At 54.3% G+C, this 17600-nt stretch overlaps 1 protein-coding gene across 11 annotated transcripts in view; it reads left to right on the top strand.

The window, feature by feature from the left end:
• Positions 1 to 1667: 1667 nt before the first annotated feature.
• JADE2 (jade family PHD finger 2) overlaps positions 1668 to 17600 on the top strand; it is a 51402-nt gene continuing 35469 nt past the window's right edge. For 5 of the 11 annotated variants that reach the window (XR_008704476.1, XM_055553858.1, XM_055553922.1 and 2 more), the window contains exons 1-3: positions 3889 to 3988; positions 12476 to 12533; positions 14508 to 14596. Coding sequence is in view for 10 of the 11 variants with exons in the window: in XM_055553858.1 (XP_055409833.1) it covers positions 12476 to 12533; positions 14508 to 14596 (147 nt within the window). In the remaining variant the exon portion in view is untranslated. Of the gene's footprint in view, positions 1736 to 1991; positions 2145 to 2169; positions 2828 to 3325; positions 3706 to 3888; positions 3989 to 4032; positions 4443 to 12475; positions 12534 to 14507; positions 14597 to 17600 lie in introns of those variants that run through there. The other 6 variants (XM_055553885.1, XM_055553914.1, XM_055553895.1 and 3 more) reach the window with 6 other exon arrangements.

Here is a 17600-nt window from a genome sequence, read left to right on the forward strand (position 1 = left end):
TTGTGCTGTATTCCCAGCACCTAGAATGATGCTTAACATACAGTAGGCACTCAATAAATATTTGTTGAAAATAATTAATGATTACATCTCCAAGGACACCAAGTTTCTCTTTTTTTTTTTTTTCTGTAAAAAGTTAATGAATGATTTGTGAAAATTTTAACAAGGATTGAGGAGTTATAATTAGCTTCCATGCTATCATTCTATTTACATTTCCAAGGTTAACCTTAAACAGTAGCACAGAAGTGTGCAAAGTCAAGGATTCTAACGGAGCACCCCATCCTAAACAAGAAGTACCTTCCAAGGACTATTTAGGTGACCTGGATCTCACCCAAAGTCAGGGAAACCACCTCAGAGAAAAAGTGCTGCTCATACAATTATTTCTTGCCAATGGAGCAATCAGGCTCCCATCCCCAATCAAACCAGTCATGCTAATACTTTTTATTTTTGGCAGTGTGGTAAAATGGAAAACACACGGGTCCTGGGGTCTGCTGAACTAGGTACCTATTCTGCTACCACTTGCTGTTTGTTGGCAAGTTGCTGAATCTTTTGAATAGGTAACATGCGGTTTTCCTGAGGATGAAGTAGGATGACTAACAGTCCACAGCCCAGAGCACGTGCCCTATAAATGGTCATTCACTCCCTCTTCTTCCTCTAGGTCATTTAACAACTGCTTGCCATGGGATCAGGATGGCTAAGAGGAGGAGCCTGTCCAGTGCTCTCCTACACGTAAACCCTCTACAACTAGCTCTAAGAAGAGCAGTTCCCTTCAACTGTGCCCCTGTAACTTGGTAGCTCCCTTCTCACCTCAGATACGCAGCTACCATCGGGACAGTGACCATGAAGTCCGCAATCATTCAGTTTTTTCTCCTAGCCTTCCCTTTGGCCCACAGTGGGAGATCTTATATATGTCCCTCAGTTTCTCAGTGCTAACAGCTTTCAGGGAGTGTATTCGCACCCTTCCAAAATGTAGGCACCAGGAAAAGTGCTACTGTGCACTGTATACACTGAGTCAGGCCCTGCTATACACTTATAGTCCATATATATATATATATATAGGCCATATATATATATATGGCCTCAGGAAGCCTCCAACCACCCCATTCTACAGAGGAGGAGAAAGAGACCCAGAGATGGATACACCTGCCCATATGAAGCAGCCTTGGAACTGCAGAGCCAGGATTAGAGCCTCCCTATTTAACCATTTTGTTACATGCTCACAGTCTGGGACACCTGTTTCTGGGCACTGAGCTTGAGGTTCGGAAAAACCTACCAACTGACTACTGAACGCTGGAGCAAATCTAACTGGGAGGTGATACCCAGCCCCTCAATCTTGCTGGCAAGCCTCCCTGGACTTTGTGAATGAAGGCCAAGGAAGAGAAATGTTGCAGTGACTCCCTTGGAGCTCGTATTTCTTTCCTGTGGCAAAAAGTGCTTATTTCAGCATCCATCATCTTCCTCTTTGTTGTGTAGACAATCTGCCCTGTCTGAGGATTTGTGCTGTTATTATGAGTTTGTTTATTATTGGATTTATTTCTCCTATAAGCAAATGTGTTCACAACATTCCATCAGGGAATCTCCTTAATTGTCACATAAATGTCATCTTATGTAAATTGAATATTTATCTTTCCACAGAAGGGGTGGAGGGGAAAGAAAGGATAAACAACCTTCAGTCTTGGAGAGGGGAAGCGGTTCCTGTTTCAGTTCACAACTCACCCACGTGCCTTCAAAGTCAAAGGTGAGGTTGAAGAAATTATTGGATCATCTTTGAGGGACAGCCAAAAAGGAGGGGTTAGAAAAAGTTGGCAATGATGCTTTGAGGATATTGGGCCTGGCTCCCAGGTCTCCCCCTCCCCCAAACCCCGCCTGAGTCCAGACCACCCCCTCCCTCCCTAGCTGGGAGCATCTGAGAAGGCTGCAGTTTGCCCCCCACTTCTCCCCATCCAGAAGGCCAGCCAAGCTCCTTCCTCGAGAGAAGGTGAGTGCGGCGGGCGCAGCGGGCTGGGTGGGTGTGGCCCGCGGCTCCGGGAACGGACCCAAGGCCCCGCCAGCGCCCGAGAGCCGCCCGACAGCCCGCCTGCCTGGCGAGCGCAAGCTCTTCTTCCAGAAACTGCGAGGATCCCAGCGCACTGTTTGTGCACCACAAGGTCAAGTCGGGAAGTGGAGCCGGAGGAGGAGGGGCGAGGAGGCGAAGGGTGGGGAGAGGGGCGCCCCGCTTCCTCGCCAAGTGCCAATCCTTGGAAGTTGCCCCTTGGTTTTTAACCCTTTAAGGGGAGTGGGAAGGAGCAAGGGGGAAGTGGATACCCTCGGGCAAACTCCTACTGGAACCAGGACGTGCAGCCACCCACCCACTCACCCATCACTGCCTTCCCTACCCCCCGGAAATGCGGGGCTGAGCCGGGTGCCAGGAGGCACTCAGGCGGGGGGAGGGGGCGACGAACCCGAGAGGGACCCTCTCTACGGACCGCCCCTCCTTCTTGAGGTGGCCCACAATTTCAAGTTTCCCCAACCCGGAATGTTAGTTTCCATCTGCTCTGGGTGGGGGAGGAGAGCCGCGCCCCCTCCCCCAGAGTCGCGCGCGCCCCTCCCCTCCGCTCCTGCCAGCACTTTCTGCTCACTTCTGGCGCTGCAAAACGCCACGCGATTTATTCGTTTCGCATTTTTAAACCAGCGATTTAACCAGCAGGGCCTAGAGCGAGGGTCTTCCAGCGCTGGAACCCCGGGAGGCGGGGTGCTCTGTGCAAACATCGTTCCCTCCGCGAGTGTCGCCTTCAGGCTGTTATTTGCAAAGAAACGTCTTTTTGACGCAGGGAGAAATGGCAAATTTTAAGTACGTCATTAATATGGCGCCAAAAGATTTTTTTAAGTATAAGCTTGCCTTTTTTTTTTTTTTTTAAAGGTTGCGGGGGGCGCCGCCCCGGTCTGGGGCGCGAAGGGGGCGGGGTGTGAGCAGAAAGTGTGAGTGAGAGTGGAGGGGCGGGGTATGTGTGTGAGTGTGTGAAGTGTGAGCAGACCTGATGGGACTTGCACGGGCGCAGCCGCCGCTTGGGCCCGGCCCTGGGGACAGGGCGGGCTGGGGGCGCCCCAGAGCCCGTGGGGAGTACAGGCCCGAGGTGCAGGCAAGAGGGCGGCCCAGCAGGGTACCCTCCACCCGGAGGCCTGCAACGCTACCTGAACCCGCTGCTGGAGCCAAACAACTGGGCGGGGGGGTGGACGGGGGGGTCAGGAGTGGAGATCCGAGTGAATAAGAAAAAAGTGGCTACTCCCCCTCCCTCGCTCCTCCCGCCTGCCCCCACCCCACCCCCACCCCAACACATTTTTTTTTTTCTAAAGAGATCACAAGGAAGTCTTGGTTTAAAAAGAAACAGAAACATACACAGGGGGGTTGGTGAATGGTGCCGACCGCGGCCATCGCAGTTGGAGGCTATTTGGGGGGGTGGGTGAGAGGCGTCCATGGAGTTACTTTGCGCCCACTCCTAGCGTCAAGGGCTTAGGTCCAGCGGGCTGACCGTCCCCGGCCAGGGTGCGGTGCCGGGGACCCCACGGCCCCGGCCGCCTCCTTCGCCACGACCCCGGATGGATGCGCGCCCCCCGCCCGCCCGCGCCGGCCCCAGGAGCTCCGGGTTTCAGGAGCATCCTTCCCACGCCGGCCCCAGCCGCGGCGCGTAACCGTGGGTAGCGCCCCTCGGAAGGGCACCGCGGAGCAAGGTAAGATCCAGCCCCCGGCAACTGGCCCTGCGCATCTCCACGGCGTTATTTTGTGTTTTTGCAACAGATCTGCCAGCGCTTCTCGCTCCCTCTCTCTCTCTTGCTCGCTCGCTCCCTCTCTCTCCTGCTGGCTGCCTGTTCTAGGAAGCCAGCGCGCGCGCGGAGGGGGGGGGGGGTGCCGATGCACAGCACAGGGGAGATTGCGCATGTTGGTCAGTCGTGTTTTAAAGAGTACATTGCGGGGAGGCTGAGAGGGGCGCATGCAACAACAACTTTTGGAAGGGTGAGCTTGGCGACCTTCTTTATTAATGACTGCGGCAAAGCGCCCCTGGGCCGGGGAGGGGGCGCGGGCGGGCGGGGGCGCGCCTGGGCTGCAACTTGGCGGAGGGGCTGCGGCTGGAGACCTGTGCGGAGAGGAGGTCGCGCGGCCGGGGACGTGGGTTCGGAGGACCCGGGGCTATCTGCCCTCCTGTCTCTCCGAGTTTCATTTTGTTGATACGCAGCACGTCCGGGCGCCGAACCGGGTCGAGCCGGTGCACATGACCCCGCGCTGGGCTCACGTGCAGCCGGTCCGGTCCCAGACACCTTCCGGGGGCCACCGCCTCCGCCCTGTCGCCCCCTCTCCCGGCTGGGTGCACGCGGGCTATGCACGCGGGGGCAGCATGCTCGGTTCCTGGGCGCGGAGGCTCTGCACAAATTAAGCAGTTTTTTGGAGGGGCGGGGGATACCCTTTCCAGGTGAGTATGGAGGGTTCACAGCTCCAGCGCGGGGAGCGCGGGGGGCGCGGGCTGGGGTCGGGGGCAGCCCCCCCGTCCAGGGCTGCGCGGGAGTCCAGCGGGGGAGAAACGCTGCTGGGAGTGGAAATGTACCGGCGGCCGCCGGAGCGGCGGGTGCGCGCCCGCGGGGCGACGGCAGGGGGCGTGGCCCTTGTTTACCTTCTCCCAACTCTGCCGGTTCGCGTCCCGCTCAGGGGACGATTCTGCAGTCCCCTGCCCTCCGCCTCCGCCCCGATTCCTGGGTGGTACTGGGAAGATGTAGGCAAGTGGCGCCCCGAGCTTGGGACTTACACGCCTGACCCCCAAATGAGTGACATTGCAGCCCCCGCCCCCACCAAGCACCGCTGCAGTCCCTCTCCCGGATCCCCGGCCCCGCCCCGCCCCCAGCAGTGGCATCTTCCCGGCCTCACCTCCTTCCTCCCTCTCTCCCTCCCTCCTTCCCACCCACTCGCCTGCGCCTGCGGAGCGGCTTCTGCCCGCCTCCTCTCCGCCTGGGTGCAGACTTGTGGCTCCCTCCGGTCCCTTCCTGCTTATCCCTGGCCCCTGAGATACCCTGTGCTTCAGGCCATGGATAGAGGGGGTCAGCTTGGTGGTTCGTAGCTTTAATGTCAGAAAAGGAGGATGTCTGCGAGACAAGCAGGAAGGCTTCACTGTAGCTTCTAGAGGCCCAGGACACCCACCCTCCCCACACACACTCTCTGTCCCCCACCACACACAGCTGCCACCCCCAAGGGGCTCAACTACTCTCACCCGTTATACCTAAGCTCCTCCTTCCGCTCCCGGGTCAAGGCCACCTCCCGGCGCCACCCCCTGCCCGAACCGCTTCCAGCCAGGGCTGGAGCCCCCCGCAGCCACCTCCGGCTCCTCCTCCCGGCTCCCGCGGTCAGAATCACGCCGGCGCGCCTCCAGCCTGCTGTCCCGCGGACTACCTTTAGGGGCAGGCTGGAGGCGCGCGCCACCCCCCTCCCAATCCCCTTAGCCTTTGCTGCCGGCCGGGACGTTTTTCCTTAGCACCTTGTCTTCTGGTTTCATGCCCTGCGCTGGTGGGGCGGGAAGGGCTGTGTTTCCCTTTGCTCAGTGCCAAGGGCAGGAAGCATCCGGCGCCTCTGGTCTCTGCAAATTCCCAAACCTTGCCCTCGCGCTTAGCATTCTTTCTCGTCCTCCCCCACTTTGGAATTCCAAGACATGAAGTTTTATACAGGGGCTTAAGTTTGCAGGGGTCACCAGGAGGCATCGCGTTTGCACTCCTAGCTGAGGAGCTGAGAGGACACAACTGACTGCTACCTTGCCTTTGTTGCAAGGGGGAGGAACCCTGAGCTTTGAGGCCAGACAGGCTGTCAGGATGTCCCTTTAATGTTTATGTTTGCTAACTTAGTCTTGGGCCTGGGTGGTGGTAGGGCCTCCTGGCCTCTCCTCCCAGGGTGACATTAACTCCCTCCCTTCACTGGTAAAATTCCCAGTAGGACATTTGGCAGAAGAGCTGGGCAGGGAGCTGCCAACCGGGCCTGGCCCTGTTTCCTGGGTTCCCAGGGTACTGGCTTCTCCCCTACCCTGACTTCCTTTCCCACCTTAGGGCCCCAAGTGAAGGCACCATCTCTCCTGTCCCATCTTCCTCAGGCGGGTTGGGACTCGCAGAACGATCTAACAAGCAGAGAAGGAAAATAACAACAGAATAACTGTAAGAGGAAGGAATGAGTAATAAAGCCGACCCAGGCAGGGAGGAGGGCTTTCATGTTTAAGAGATGCTATTTGCTTTTTAGGTCACAGGCTGCAAAAACAGGCTTTGATCCGAAGTGGGCGAATAATTTATTGAGAAAGTTTGCATGGTAGGGGAAAAAAGGGATGTTTGTTTGATCTGGAGGCCTCTCACTTGTCCCAAGTGCTGTTGGCTGTTGTCTAGAGTGGAAAAGCATTTGGTTCCACAGCAAATGCCACACTGAGGGAAGTCCTCGCCCCAGGCAGCAAGACTTGGAGTGAGTGTTGGTTTTGAAACTGTTTAGCCAAGGGTCTCCCCAGCACTTTTGGAGTTGAAGTGTTTAAGGGTAGAGTTATTTGGGCTCGGGATGCAGCAAATGTTTCCAGAACATTTCCCATCCAACGTGCTTTTCCTTTCCCTAAATGGCCTGGCAGAATGGCCAATAACACTGATCCAAGAGGCAGTCGGAAATCTCCACTTAGCTTTTGTTGACAGGTGAGGTGGGACTCTGATCCCCAACCCCCAAGTCCTTCCAGAATCTTGAGGTTAGGCTTTTGGCACTGATTTCCACATCCTTGAGGTTGGGGGCAGGGTATTCTGATTAATCGTTGTTCCAGTTATCAGGGAGGTACTTATCTTACACCCAAGACCCAATCAGAGGCTTCCAGTCCAAATTCTTCACAGCTCATCCAGCAGGCTCTTTTTGGGACTCACAGTTTTCCCTTTGGGGTCTCTAAAGGGAGGCCAAGTTGAAGTTGTGAAGAGGGGAATATCCGTGCCTTGCCCTGTCCTCCATGTAAGATCCTCACTATGTGTCTCCAAGTTGAGGAACCCAGGAAGATTCTCAGGAAACCCACAAGAACCTGGAGTACCCCAACCATACTCCAAGTTGTAGATCTGTGCACTGGGTGCTGTACCCCTCCACCCCCCAGGTGGGGGGCAGGGTGCTCTCTTTAAGGTCAGACAGCCTAGGTTTGAGTGCTGGCTTTGCAGTCACCAGCTGTGGCAGTTGCTCCATGCCTCAGTTTCTTCATCTGCAACTGTGGTTACTGACAGTACCTACCTCATGGTGGGTGTGTGGATTAAGTGATATGTTGCATAAAGAAGACTGAGCACAAAGCCGGGCATGGGATAAGCACCTGATTGGTATTAGCTATTCTTACTATTAATACCTGGATAGGACCCAAATGGAGCTGACATTTGACCTCTCCCCTTTAAGGTAGGCCAGAGAGCCAGCTCCCTTCTCTGAAGAAGGAACCAGAAGGACCCTGCAGTTGCCAATGGGCAGTCATTTGTGGAGTGAGTGGGCTGAACTTTGCCCTCTCTGAGGTGGAGGGTAGGGTGCGAAGGTGCTGAAGGACAAAGTAGACAAAGCCCCTTTCTGTCTCCCAGGATCCCCTTGGCATGTCCTCAGAACTGGGTCTGGAGGGTGGGTGTGGAGAGTGTATTCTAGGGGAGCTGGGTGCCCCTGGGACAGGCGAGCAGTGATGGGTGTTGGAGGAGGGTTAGGATTCCCTGTGATTGGAGAAGCAAGCCTGAGGATCTGTGTGTACAAAATCACTGTTGTCACAGCGGTTACTGTCCCTGAGAAGGCATTAAAGTTAATGAGAGATAGGAAAGAGTGGGGCTTTGACCCCCATTTAAAACGGTTTAAGAGTGTGCAGCTCTTGTTTTCTGAATGTCTGGCCTTCCCGACACAAGCAGGCTCTGAGGACAGGTTTTCCAGCCGAAATATCATTAAATTGTATTAGCATCTTATTACACACACGCCTTAGCGGTCTGCCTCAGACAGGGAGAGTTTTTGTTTCTCTTTGAAAGATTGTGTCTGGAATGGTAAATTGCCTGCTTGAAAGCCTTTTCCTCCCCTTTTTAAAGGAGGAAGACGAAATCCTGCTGTGTGTGGTGGCAGGCTGGGCAGGCCTGGTGGCCCCCAGAGAGGAGGGGCCGGAGGCCAGGTTGGGGTGTTTTAACTGCCCAGGGAGCTGCTGCAGTAGCAGGCCTGAAAGACCCACTGTTTCCAGGGTCAGCTGGAGGGGCGTTAATAGAGGCCCAGGGTGTTTATTTGAGTTTATTTGCGGAGAGGTCTTTAAAGGGGGCTGGCACTGGGCATTGGTGTTTCAAGTCCAGACCTGAGGTCCCCACTAAGACCAGTGGCTAGTGCTGCCAAGAAAACATCTGCCACCAAATTGCTGCCCTATTACTGAGTTGACATTGATCATTAGCCAGGAGCCCAACCAAATAAAGCCTCTTGGAAAACGTGTGAGGTTAAGATGGGGAAGGCGGGCTGTGCAAACAGGTCGAAATCTTGGGCTGGGGTGTTTGCTCCCACAGGCTGCGAGCAGGCTGGCTGGGCTGTGTGGCCCCACACTTCTGGAGGGAGGAGACAAGAACACACTCAGCACTTCATGTGTACCAAACCCCTGTTATGTGCTAGGTACAACTCGAAAGGGCACAAGCAAGGATCCAAACAGTACGCTTTTTCTTGTTGTCGAACACATACTCTGAAGGAGAAGGACATTCAACAAGTAGCTCAACAAACACTCCTAAAGAAGCTGAGTAACTGGGTGGTGGGCTTTCTGTAAATAAGGCAGCTGGCATAGACCTCTGTGATGTTTAAGCCGAAACTTGAAGGATGAAAAGCCCAAGGTGCCTGGATTGTATAGACCATTACAGGCACAGAGCACACCTGTGCACAGGTCTGGAGGCGCGGACTGTCTGTTTCAGGAAACGAAAGGAGGCTGGTTCGACTGGGAAGTGGTGGGAAATGGGCTGGTGGTCAATATGCAGTAGGCAGGTACCAGATCATATAAAGTCTTATGGTTAGAAGCTTGAGTGTTGCCCTTGATCAACAGGAAGCCTGTGAAAGATTTGAAATAGGCCATATGACATGATCTGATGTATGTTTTTTGAAGATCATTCTGGCTACTGTGTGGATCCTGGATTATGAGGGAGCAGTAATGGAAGTTGGGGGATGAATGAGGAGTCCTACTAGAGATGAGACTGGCCTGGGCCAGCGTGGAAGCAGTAAAGATGGGAAGGTGGCTGGATTCTCCGCATGCTCTGGAGGGAGCACCCACTGCACTTGCCAAGGGTCAGCGGTAGGGTGGAGGAGGCACAGCAAGGCTGCTCCCTGAGGGGACTTTAGGACATCCACACTCCCAGAGGAGAGCTGTGTGTGTCTTCATAGCTGGGGAAGGTGTGAGAGTACAAGCGGACTGGTGGCAATGGCAGGAAAAGGGGACATTTCTTTCCCAGAGTCTCCTTTGTGGTACTTTCTGTCCCTAAAAATAAGTACCTCATGACCCTGAATATTCTCCTAGGGCAGACGTTGCTTTGGGAGAGGTTAGGAGAGCCAGCAGAGAGGAAAAACGAGAGGCCAAGATCAAGTCTTGGCACCCCCATCCCCCACCTGCACGTGTAGCCCTGGATTTCAGCTTTGGTAAGAATCCTCAGTGTCCTCTGTGCTGGGTTGGAGGGGGACGTCATGGGGCAAAGCCTTGTCCCACAGGCGAGGCCAGGCCTCTTTTGAGGCTTCATTGGCCACTGAGAAGAGGCTTACCTGAGGCAGGGAGACCTTTCGAACAGACTTGGTTCAAAGAAAAGAAGCAAAGCAGTGGTTTCCCTCTGAAGCCTAGTTATTATTCCAATTAAGCCGCCGCAAAATCTGCTCCCATAATAACATGCTGTCCAGGAGGACTCTGGGGTGTTTTCCGGAGGAGCTGGCTGAGGGTGGGGTGCAGGTCTGTGTGCTGACAGGTCACACTGGTCCTGGGGAGCAGGAAACAGCTGTAGGAGGAGGTCCTGGCAGTCAAGGGGTCCTGTTGTCAGGAACCTTCCTTACTGCACAGCTCACTGCCTTGCTGAGGAGGCCTTCAGGTGGCTGCTGGTAGAATTGTTCACCTGGCCCAAGTCTGCTGTGGTATTAATAACCAGCACCCATATGGAGTGCCAGCCATTGTGCTGAGGGCTTTATGCTGCTCTCCTTCACTCACCAGCTGATTCTGGCCCACAGATGTGTTTAGTTTGGCCCTCTCGAAGTGTTTTAAATATCTAAATCAGTTGCCAGCATTTTAAGTTCAGGAGATTTATGTAAAATTCCAGATCCAATTTGTGTCTTTGGGGAGGTATGTCTTTCCCAAGGTCCCTGGTCTAGTGAGGGGTGGAGATAGGATTTGAACTTGGCCTCCCTGAATCCAGTGCTGCTGCTTTTATGCTATGGGACAGCCTGGCTTGCAAGTGCCTGTTTGCTGGAAATGAAGAAAAATGCCGTTCATGTAGAGGATTTCAGAAGAAAACAGATGGGTGTACTAAGAGCACTTCTCCCCCTTCCCGCCCTACCTGTGACAGCTGGGTTGGCAAGATTCAGGCTGGAGCCAGAGTTGTGTACAGTCACCTCTGTCACATGCAGACCCAGAGGACAGCAAGGATGGGCAAGGATCTGGGGGGTGGAGTGTTATTGCCCCATTCAGTCATTCAGTCTATGACCTGAGCCACTGGGCTGCACAGAGGCAGAGTAGTCTCAAGGTCAAGAGCATGGTCTCCTGAGTCAGAGAAACTTGTTAAAAGAACTGTGATCTTGGGCACGTCACTTAACCTCTGAGCTTCATTTTCCTCACCTGCAAAAAGGAAGCAGCCATCATGCCCGCCAGCACCAAGGGCCGGTTCTGAGGCCTCATTGGGGTCCCTGTGTGCCAGGATGCGCCCCTCCCCAAGCAATGGGTACTTAGCCATTTCAGCTCTGGTTCCTGCCTCCTTGGCATCCATGCTCCTCCCCACCAGGCATGCCTCCAGACCTCCACACCCTCTGGAGAGCACTTGGCCTCCACCTTTGCAGCTGGGCAGCAAGCAGCCCCAATGAACCTTCCATCCTAACCCTACTCTTGGGAGACATGGGGGTGGAGAAAAGCTCCTGGCTAAGGTCAAGTTTGAGGCCAGAGGGTCCTTCTGAGTAGCTCAGAGTTCTGGGTAATTGCAACCCACCTTAGAGAGCCAGTGCTCCTAAGGCCTCTGCAAGGCCACAATAAAATAAGGTGACCCCTCCCAGGGCTCCACATGAGCAGACTGGGGGTGACAGCAGGTGGCAAATGGGATTCACAGGGGCTGGGCAGCCTGTTGGTCGGCAACTGGGCTTTCTCCCACTGACACTGGTTCCTTGTCCTTTGCTGTGTACAGTGAGGCAGCCCAGGGTCTAGGCTGACAGAAACATGGTGAAAAGCACCGTGGGCTCCGAGCCCCGGGTCTGTTCTCTGAATTGGGACTAAGCCACTGACTAGCTGTGAGACCTAAGGCAGGTTAACAAGTCTCTCAGTATGCTCCCCTCCAAGAGGGGACCAGGGCAGGCTCTGCCACCCAGGACTCTGCAGGATTAGAGGAAATAGTGGGTAGGAAAGCACTTCCAACAGGCAGGAGCTGACAAGGGCACAAAGGCAGCTCAGTGTGGGCTCGGGGATCAGACCACGTGGATTCAAATCCCAGTTCAGCCAAGTCACTAGCAGGACAAGGCACTGAGCCTCCTCAGTAAATGAAGCTAATAGCTCACAACTCCCCAGGTTGTTAGGAACACGAGATAGCTGAGTTGGCATGGGAAGGGGAAAGAACTCAGTGTGGGAGAGCCGCCCTTCTACCTTGAAGCTAAACATTGTAGTGGAGGGAAAGTGAGTTTGTATTTTTACCTGAGGTGGACACTGAGGGGAGGGTGGGCAGCGCAGCCCATTCGCTCTGGCCCTGGTGTGGCTCAGGAAGCCAGCTTGGAGCCTCCCTGCCCCCACCCCAGTTCCATGCCCCTCTGGCTGCTGCTCTCAGGATGTGCAGAATGTGCGTCCAGTGCTTGTGGGCTGGCTTGCCCCTCAACTCCCATAGCCTGGTCCTCCTGGGAGAGTCTGTCTTGTTTCTGTTTCCCCTCCTCTGCCTCCAGCAGGGCGCCACTTGCAACTTGCAGGTGAGAGTGGATTCCGTGGCGGGTGAGGGAGCTGGGCAGAGGCAGGTCCAAGTCACTGCTCGTTCTGGGGCTGCTGACCTACCTTGTCCTTCCTCGTTGTCATCTTTGACTAGGTTCTCTGTTGTGTGAGGCTCTGGGCTCAGGAGCTGAGAGATGCTGCCCCCTCCCCCAGCCCCAGGGCCCATGTAGGTGGGTGAGAGAAGGGGGAGACTGCCTGAGGAGAAGGCTAGGGCATGGCCTTGTTCTCATTGTTCCTCTGCAGCGGGCGAGTGTGGGGAGGTAGATTGACGGGCAGTTTTCTGAGAGCTTGAGGATTTCCCAAGCTGCCTGTGAGTATAATGGGGCCTATTTTCGTTGCAGATGGAAGAGAAGAGGCGAAAGTACTCCATCAGCAGCGACAACTCTGATACCACTGACAGTAAGGCCTTCCATGTTGGGCTCCTGTAGGGAAAGTGTTTGAATAATTATCAGGACCACAGGCCCAGACACGGGGGTGGGACATTGCTCCAAGGTCTCCATGTTGATGAAAGCATAAAGCAGGTCGGCCCCTCTGCTCCCTTTGAGATCCCCACACCACCATGGCCTTCAGAGCCTTGCTGTCCTCCTCAACTCTGCTCCCCTTCACCCTCTAGCTCTCAACCCCATGTGTTTTGCTCATGTTGGAACAGATCAACACCCCTCTGGGCTTTTCCTTGCCTGTGCTGTTCTGGGCTGCTAGGAACACACCTCACTCCCTCTGGCCCTGCTGCTGAGTCAGGGCCCTGTGGAAGTGTCCACACAACAGGCGAAAACACCTGTCATTCTTCATTATAATTGCCTGATCAGTGTTATTTCCTAACTAAGTACCATTTCCTTATCAAAGTAAGCCCCTTGGTAAGAGAGGTCATGACTTGCTGACTGCCATATCCGGCTAGATGGAGCACATAATAGGTGATCAGTAAATGTTTGCTGAAGAAATGAATGAAGGAGCCTGACCTTCATGGGATCTTGGCAGTAGAATCTCAGAGATAGACTTGTGTGGCGGCTGGGTGTGTCAGCTGGATAGAGGGGGACACTCTTACACAGAAAATGGGGCTTAGGGAGTCTCTTCTGGAATGTGGAGGCAAAAAAGTTTGCGTTAGGTGAGGGCTTGTCCCTGGTACCAGAAGGAAGCTCTTCTCAGATGCCCCAGGAACCCGGGCCTGCATGAGCCAGTCGGAGTAGAGTGCCATTCTGCCCTGTGTAGGAGAGATGTGCTGCCAGGAAGATTCCCACCTAGTGGTGCCCTCAGGTGAAAGCCCAGGCTGAGAAAGAGGCTGCACTGCCGCAGAGGCTGGGCCTGGAGCCCTGCAGCTGGAGACCTTAGCTTGTTCACATGTATGGTGAACAGCTGGGGCTGGGGAGAGCCTCAAGGCCCCCTTGGAGTCCCTGGAGTTCTCTAACCCCCAGGAACCTGAGGGTTTAGGAACACAGGCACTAGGGTGAGAAGCCAGTCCTCGCCTGCTCTCTCCCTCTGGGTTTCCTTCACTGTCCTTTGGGGTCTGTTTGCTCAGACTCCAGCTTGGCGCTGGAGTCTGACCTGGCTGGCTCTTCCTCCCCATGGCAGTAGATCACAGCATTTGGCCCTCTGTGACTGCAGTCACGCTGCCTGTGGCCTGTGTCAGTGTCCTCTGCTTCTAACTTTATTTCAGGCAAAGGAACCCTTGAAGCGCCAGGCACCTGCAGGGAGAGCACCTGGCACCCGAGCCCTGTTCCTGCATTGGAGTTGGGCTGGGCTGCGGCACACTCCCTTCTCACCAGTCCCCCCGCTGCCCATCTAGGCTGTGCTCCTTTGACCCCTAGGAGTGGAGTGACCCATAGAGTGACATACACTCTCAGTGTAGTCCCACAAGGGCCTTTAGAACCCCAGTGATAATGGGTAGTGTTTATCAAAGCACTGCCGTGTGCAAGGGACTGTACTAAGACTTTACAGGCATGGTCTCATATAATTCACAAAAACTCTTTGAAGATAGTTACTCTCTGCTCCCATTTTATACAAAAGCAAGCTGAGGCTCAGACTAAGTCATTTGTCGTCATGAGGAGCTAATAAGTGGCTGAGCCAGGGCTCAAGCTTAAGTCTATGTGTATACTTTAGAGCAACCCTCTTGGGTCATACAGAAAGCTAATATTGAGTCCATGTCCAGCTGCCTTTCACCTCCCAAGTCTCTTCTGATTGGTGAGTGGAGGAGGCGTCATGTCCCCATTCATCGTTGGAGAGGCCCAGAGCAGGGACAGTCTACCAGATGCTCACAGTGGTCTCCACCTCCTGAACATTCAAGCCAGAGCTTGCCTTACAGGTTTCATTTCCTTGGACATGGGTGGGTGGTGTTCCTGGCCTTCCAGGGGCCCCTCATGGGCTATGCTCTCTCTGCAGGTCACGCTACATCTGCATCAAGATGCTCCAAACTGCCCAGCAGCACCAAATCGGGCTGGCCCCGACAGAACGAAAAGAAGCCCTCCGAGGTGGGTAATGACAAGTTTCCTGGAGAAAGATGAAACAGAAGTGGCGAGGTTTGGAGGAGTGGAGCAGAGACCTGTGGAGAGGAAGGACCGTGTGGGGGGGTGCAGGAGTACGGGGAGAGGGGGCTCCTGGAAGAGGACGCAGCCATTGCAGAACAAGCCCAGTGTGGCCGAGTGAAGTGATTGAGAGGAAAGGCTGGGAGTTCCAGTTCTCATAACCTTGTAGGTTGTTGTAAAGATGTTCCTATTGATCTGAGTGAGGGAAGGAGCTTTTCAAGGATTCTAAGCAGGGTAATGACATAGTCTGATGTTTTAATGAAAGGTCCCGCTGACTGCTGTGAAGGGGAGGGAATGTGATGGGCAAGAGTGGGAGCAGGGACGCTTATTTAGCAGTTGTCCAGGAGAGAAATTATGGTGGCCTTAGAGCTGGGTGAGTGCAGTGGAGTAAGAAGCAGTAGGATATGGGACATTTTGGAGGCTAAGCCAAGAGTGATAGTATTCGCTGATGTAGGGATGAAGGATGGAGTCTTCAGAGTCATCCAGTTAGGTCATCCACTCCTTATTATGCCCATTTCACGTGCACCTGCACTTCACTCCTTTCCCGCTTTGACCCTGTCTTTTGGGACAGGTAGAGATGTTTATGACATCTGGAGCTGTAGAGAGTTTTGGAAGTGGGTAGACAAATGGACATGGGGCCCTGCCTCCTGTAGCCCCTGAAAATCACATCCTAGAGCCTCATTGCTCCCTCTTAGGTCTTCAGTGCATTACAGTGGGCACAGAAGAGACCTTTGGAACAGATGAGGCTGCAAGAGCCCTGAGTCCCTGGTGGGGTGGTTTTGAGTCTGACCTTTAAGAGAGACATTGGTCTCACAGGGCTTCCCCGATGGCTCAGCAGTAAAGAATCTACCTGTAATGCAGGAGTGCAGGAGACACGGGTTCGATCCCATGGTCAGGAAGATCCCCTGGAGGAGGGCATGGCAACCCACTCCAGTATTCTTGCCTGGAGAATTCCATGGATAGAGGAGCCTGGCGGGCTACAGTCCATAGGGTCACAAAGAGTCAGACACGACTGAGTGACTTAGTACGCACACACGGGCTGGACACTTTACTTTTTTTAACCCTCCTGTTATAGTAAGGAAACTGAGGATCCTAAGATTATATATATATAGTCAAGATGTGAAGTTCTTGGGGCCAACAGCACCAGTGTGGGAAGGCAAAGCACTTGGCCCTGGCCCGGACTGAAGGAGGATATCTTTGTTCTGAGCCTGGCAACCTCTTTTCCTCTCCTCGCAGCAGTGGTGATCCAGGAGCTGCTGTCCTTAGCCAGTCCCTAGGGGTGTCTTTCACAGAACCTTGCATTTGAAAAAGGACTCCCCACGGAGTTGGCCTATCCTGGGACTCATCTTTTGTGGGGATTGGAGGTGGGGACACCGTTTTGAGTTCTGAAGCATCCTGTTCCATCCCTTAACCAGCTGTCCTCCCTTGGCCCTACAGTGGAGGGGTGGAGACAGAAGGAGATATCTCTAGGAATGCAGTAAGGACTGGAATAAAAACTGGGAGTGAGGTGGGCATGGCAAGATGTTGTTCTTGAGGTTCTTAATAGGGTTCTATCCCTGGGTCTGGAAGATCCCCTGGAGAGGGAAATGGCAACCCACTCCAGTATTCTTGCCTGGGGAATTCCATGGGCAGAGGAGCCTGGGGGGCTTCAGTGCACAGGGTGGTAAGGAGTTGACACATCTGAGCAACTAACGGTAGCCCTGCTGAGCGGTGGACAGGCTGTGTTCTTGTGCGTTGGGAAGTAGGAGGCAGAGTATGCTAGGGCCCTGGGAGTCCCTGGGACTACCTCTCTACCCCACCCTCATCTTGAGAGCTACAACGGCTCGCAGTTACTACTTGGGCTGGATTAGTAAAACCCTAGCCACTTTTTGTGTCTCCCTGGTCCTGAAAGGTAGTAGTCATCCTGCTGTTTTGAAACTGAGGAACCCGCCTCTGAGAATCTCACCTCCTCACTGCCTTCATGGGCTATTCAGATTGGAGAATGGAGGGGAAGTTCCGGGGAGCCCCTGGGGCTGGCTTAGTTCTTTCCCCTAGCTCTCACTTTAAGCAGCAGGAGGAGGAGGGGCCTCTGCTCTGGGCGGAGATCCTGGGGACCAGGCTGCTATCAATACCCAGGATAGGCCAGCTGGCTAGGGGGAAACAGGTGTCAAGCAGAGGCTGAGGGGAAAGTGTGATTTGCATGGCGCTGAGAATTCCCCTCCCTCTTGGATTTTCCTGTGCAGGGCCTTTGAACCTTTCTCCACCTAAAAATAGAATCGAACCATTGCACGGGTGCTGAATGGGGACTGGCTGTGCACAGCCCTGGGTTCAAGCCCAGAAGTCTCTGCAGGGGCAGGGGGAGCCTCTGACGCCCTCAAGTCCTAGGCTCCTGGAGGGCTGAGGAAGTCTGCCCTGTCTTGAACTGTCGCCAAGGACAAGCTTTTCCTCCCACAGCAGGCGGGGGAGCAGCCTGTGAGGTTTCCCTCGTCCCCTAAGCGAGGAGGCTGAGCCATAAGCCGGCATAAATTCCAAGTTTTCATGGGGCAGAGAGGAAACCATCGATGAAAGCTTCCAAATGATTTGGCTCTAGAGAAGGCGGAGATGAAAGCGAGGATTTGGCGGCAGATAATGCTCGCACTAAATCTCTTCATTGGGCTGTCCCTTGTCTTTCTATGCACGGGCTGGAGAGTAAGGCCTTCCTAATCTGCTGGTGCTGGGAGCTAAGGGCTTCCGACACCCTGGTGAAAGGGCTTCTGGAGTCCCTCCCGCGCAGTCCCAGAGTAAGAAGCCTGGGGGCTGGTGTTCAGGCTGCACACACGGTCTGCTCCCAGTCTGGTTCAAGTTCCCAGCTTCAGTACATGCAAGTTGATGTGTGTGGTGCAGGAGTCCCTTCTTGGTGGCTGCACGCAGAGCCACAGGACTCGGAGTTCTCTTCATCTCCTCATCTTTGAAGATGGACATTGATAAATGG

This window comes from Bubalus kerabau, chromosome 1 (assembly GCF_029407905.1).
Source record: "Bubalus kerabau isolate K-KA32 ecotype Philippines breed swamp buffalo chromosome 1, PCC_UOA_SB_1v2, whole genome shotgun sequence".
Classification (NCBI taxonomy): Eukaryota; Metazoa; Chordata; class Mammalia; order Artiodactyla; family Bovidae; genus Bubalus; species Bubalus kerabau.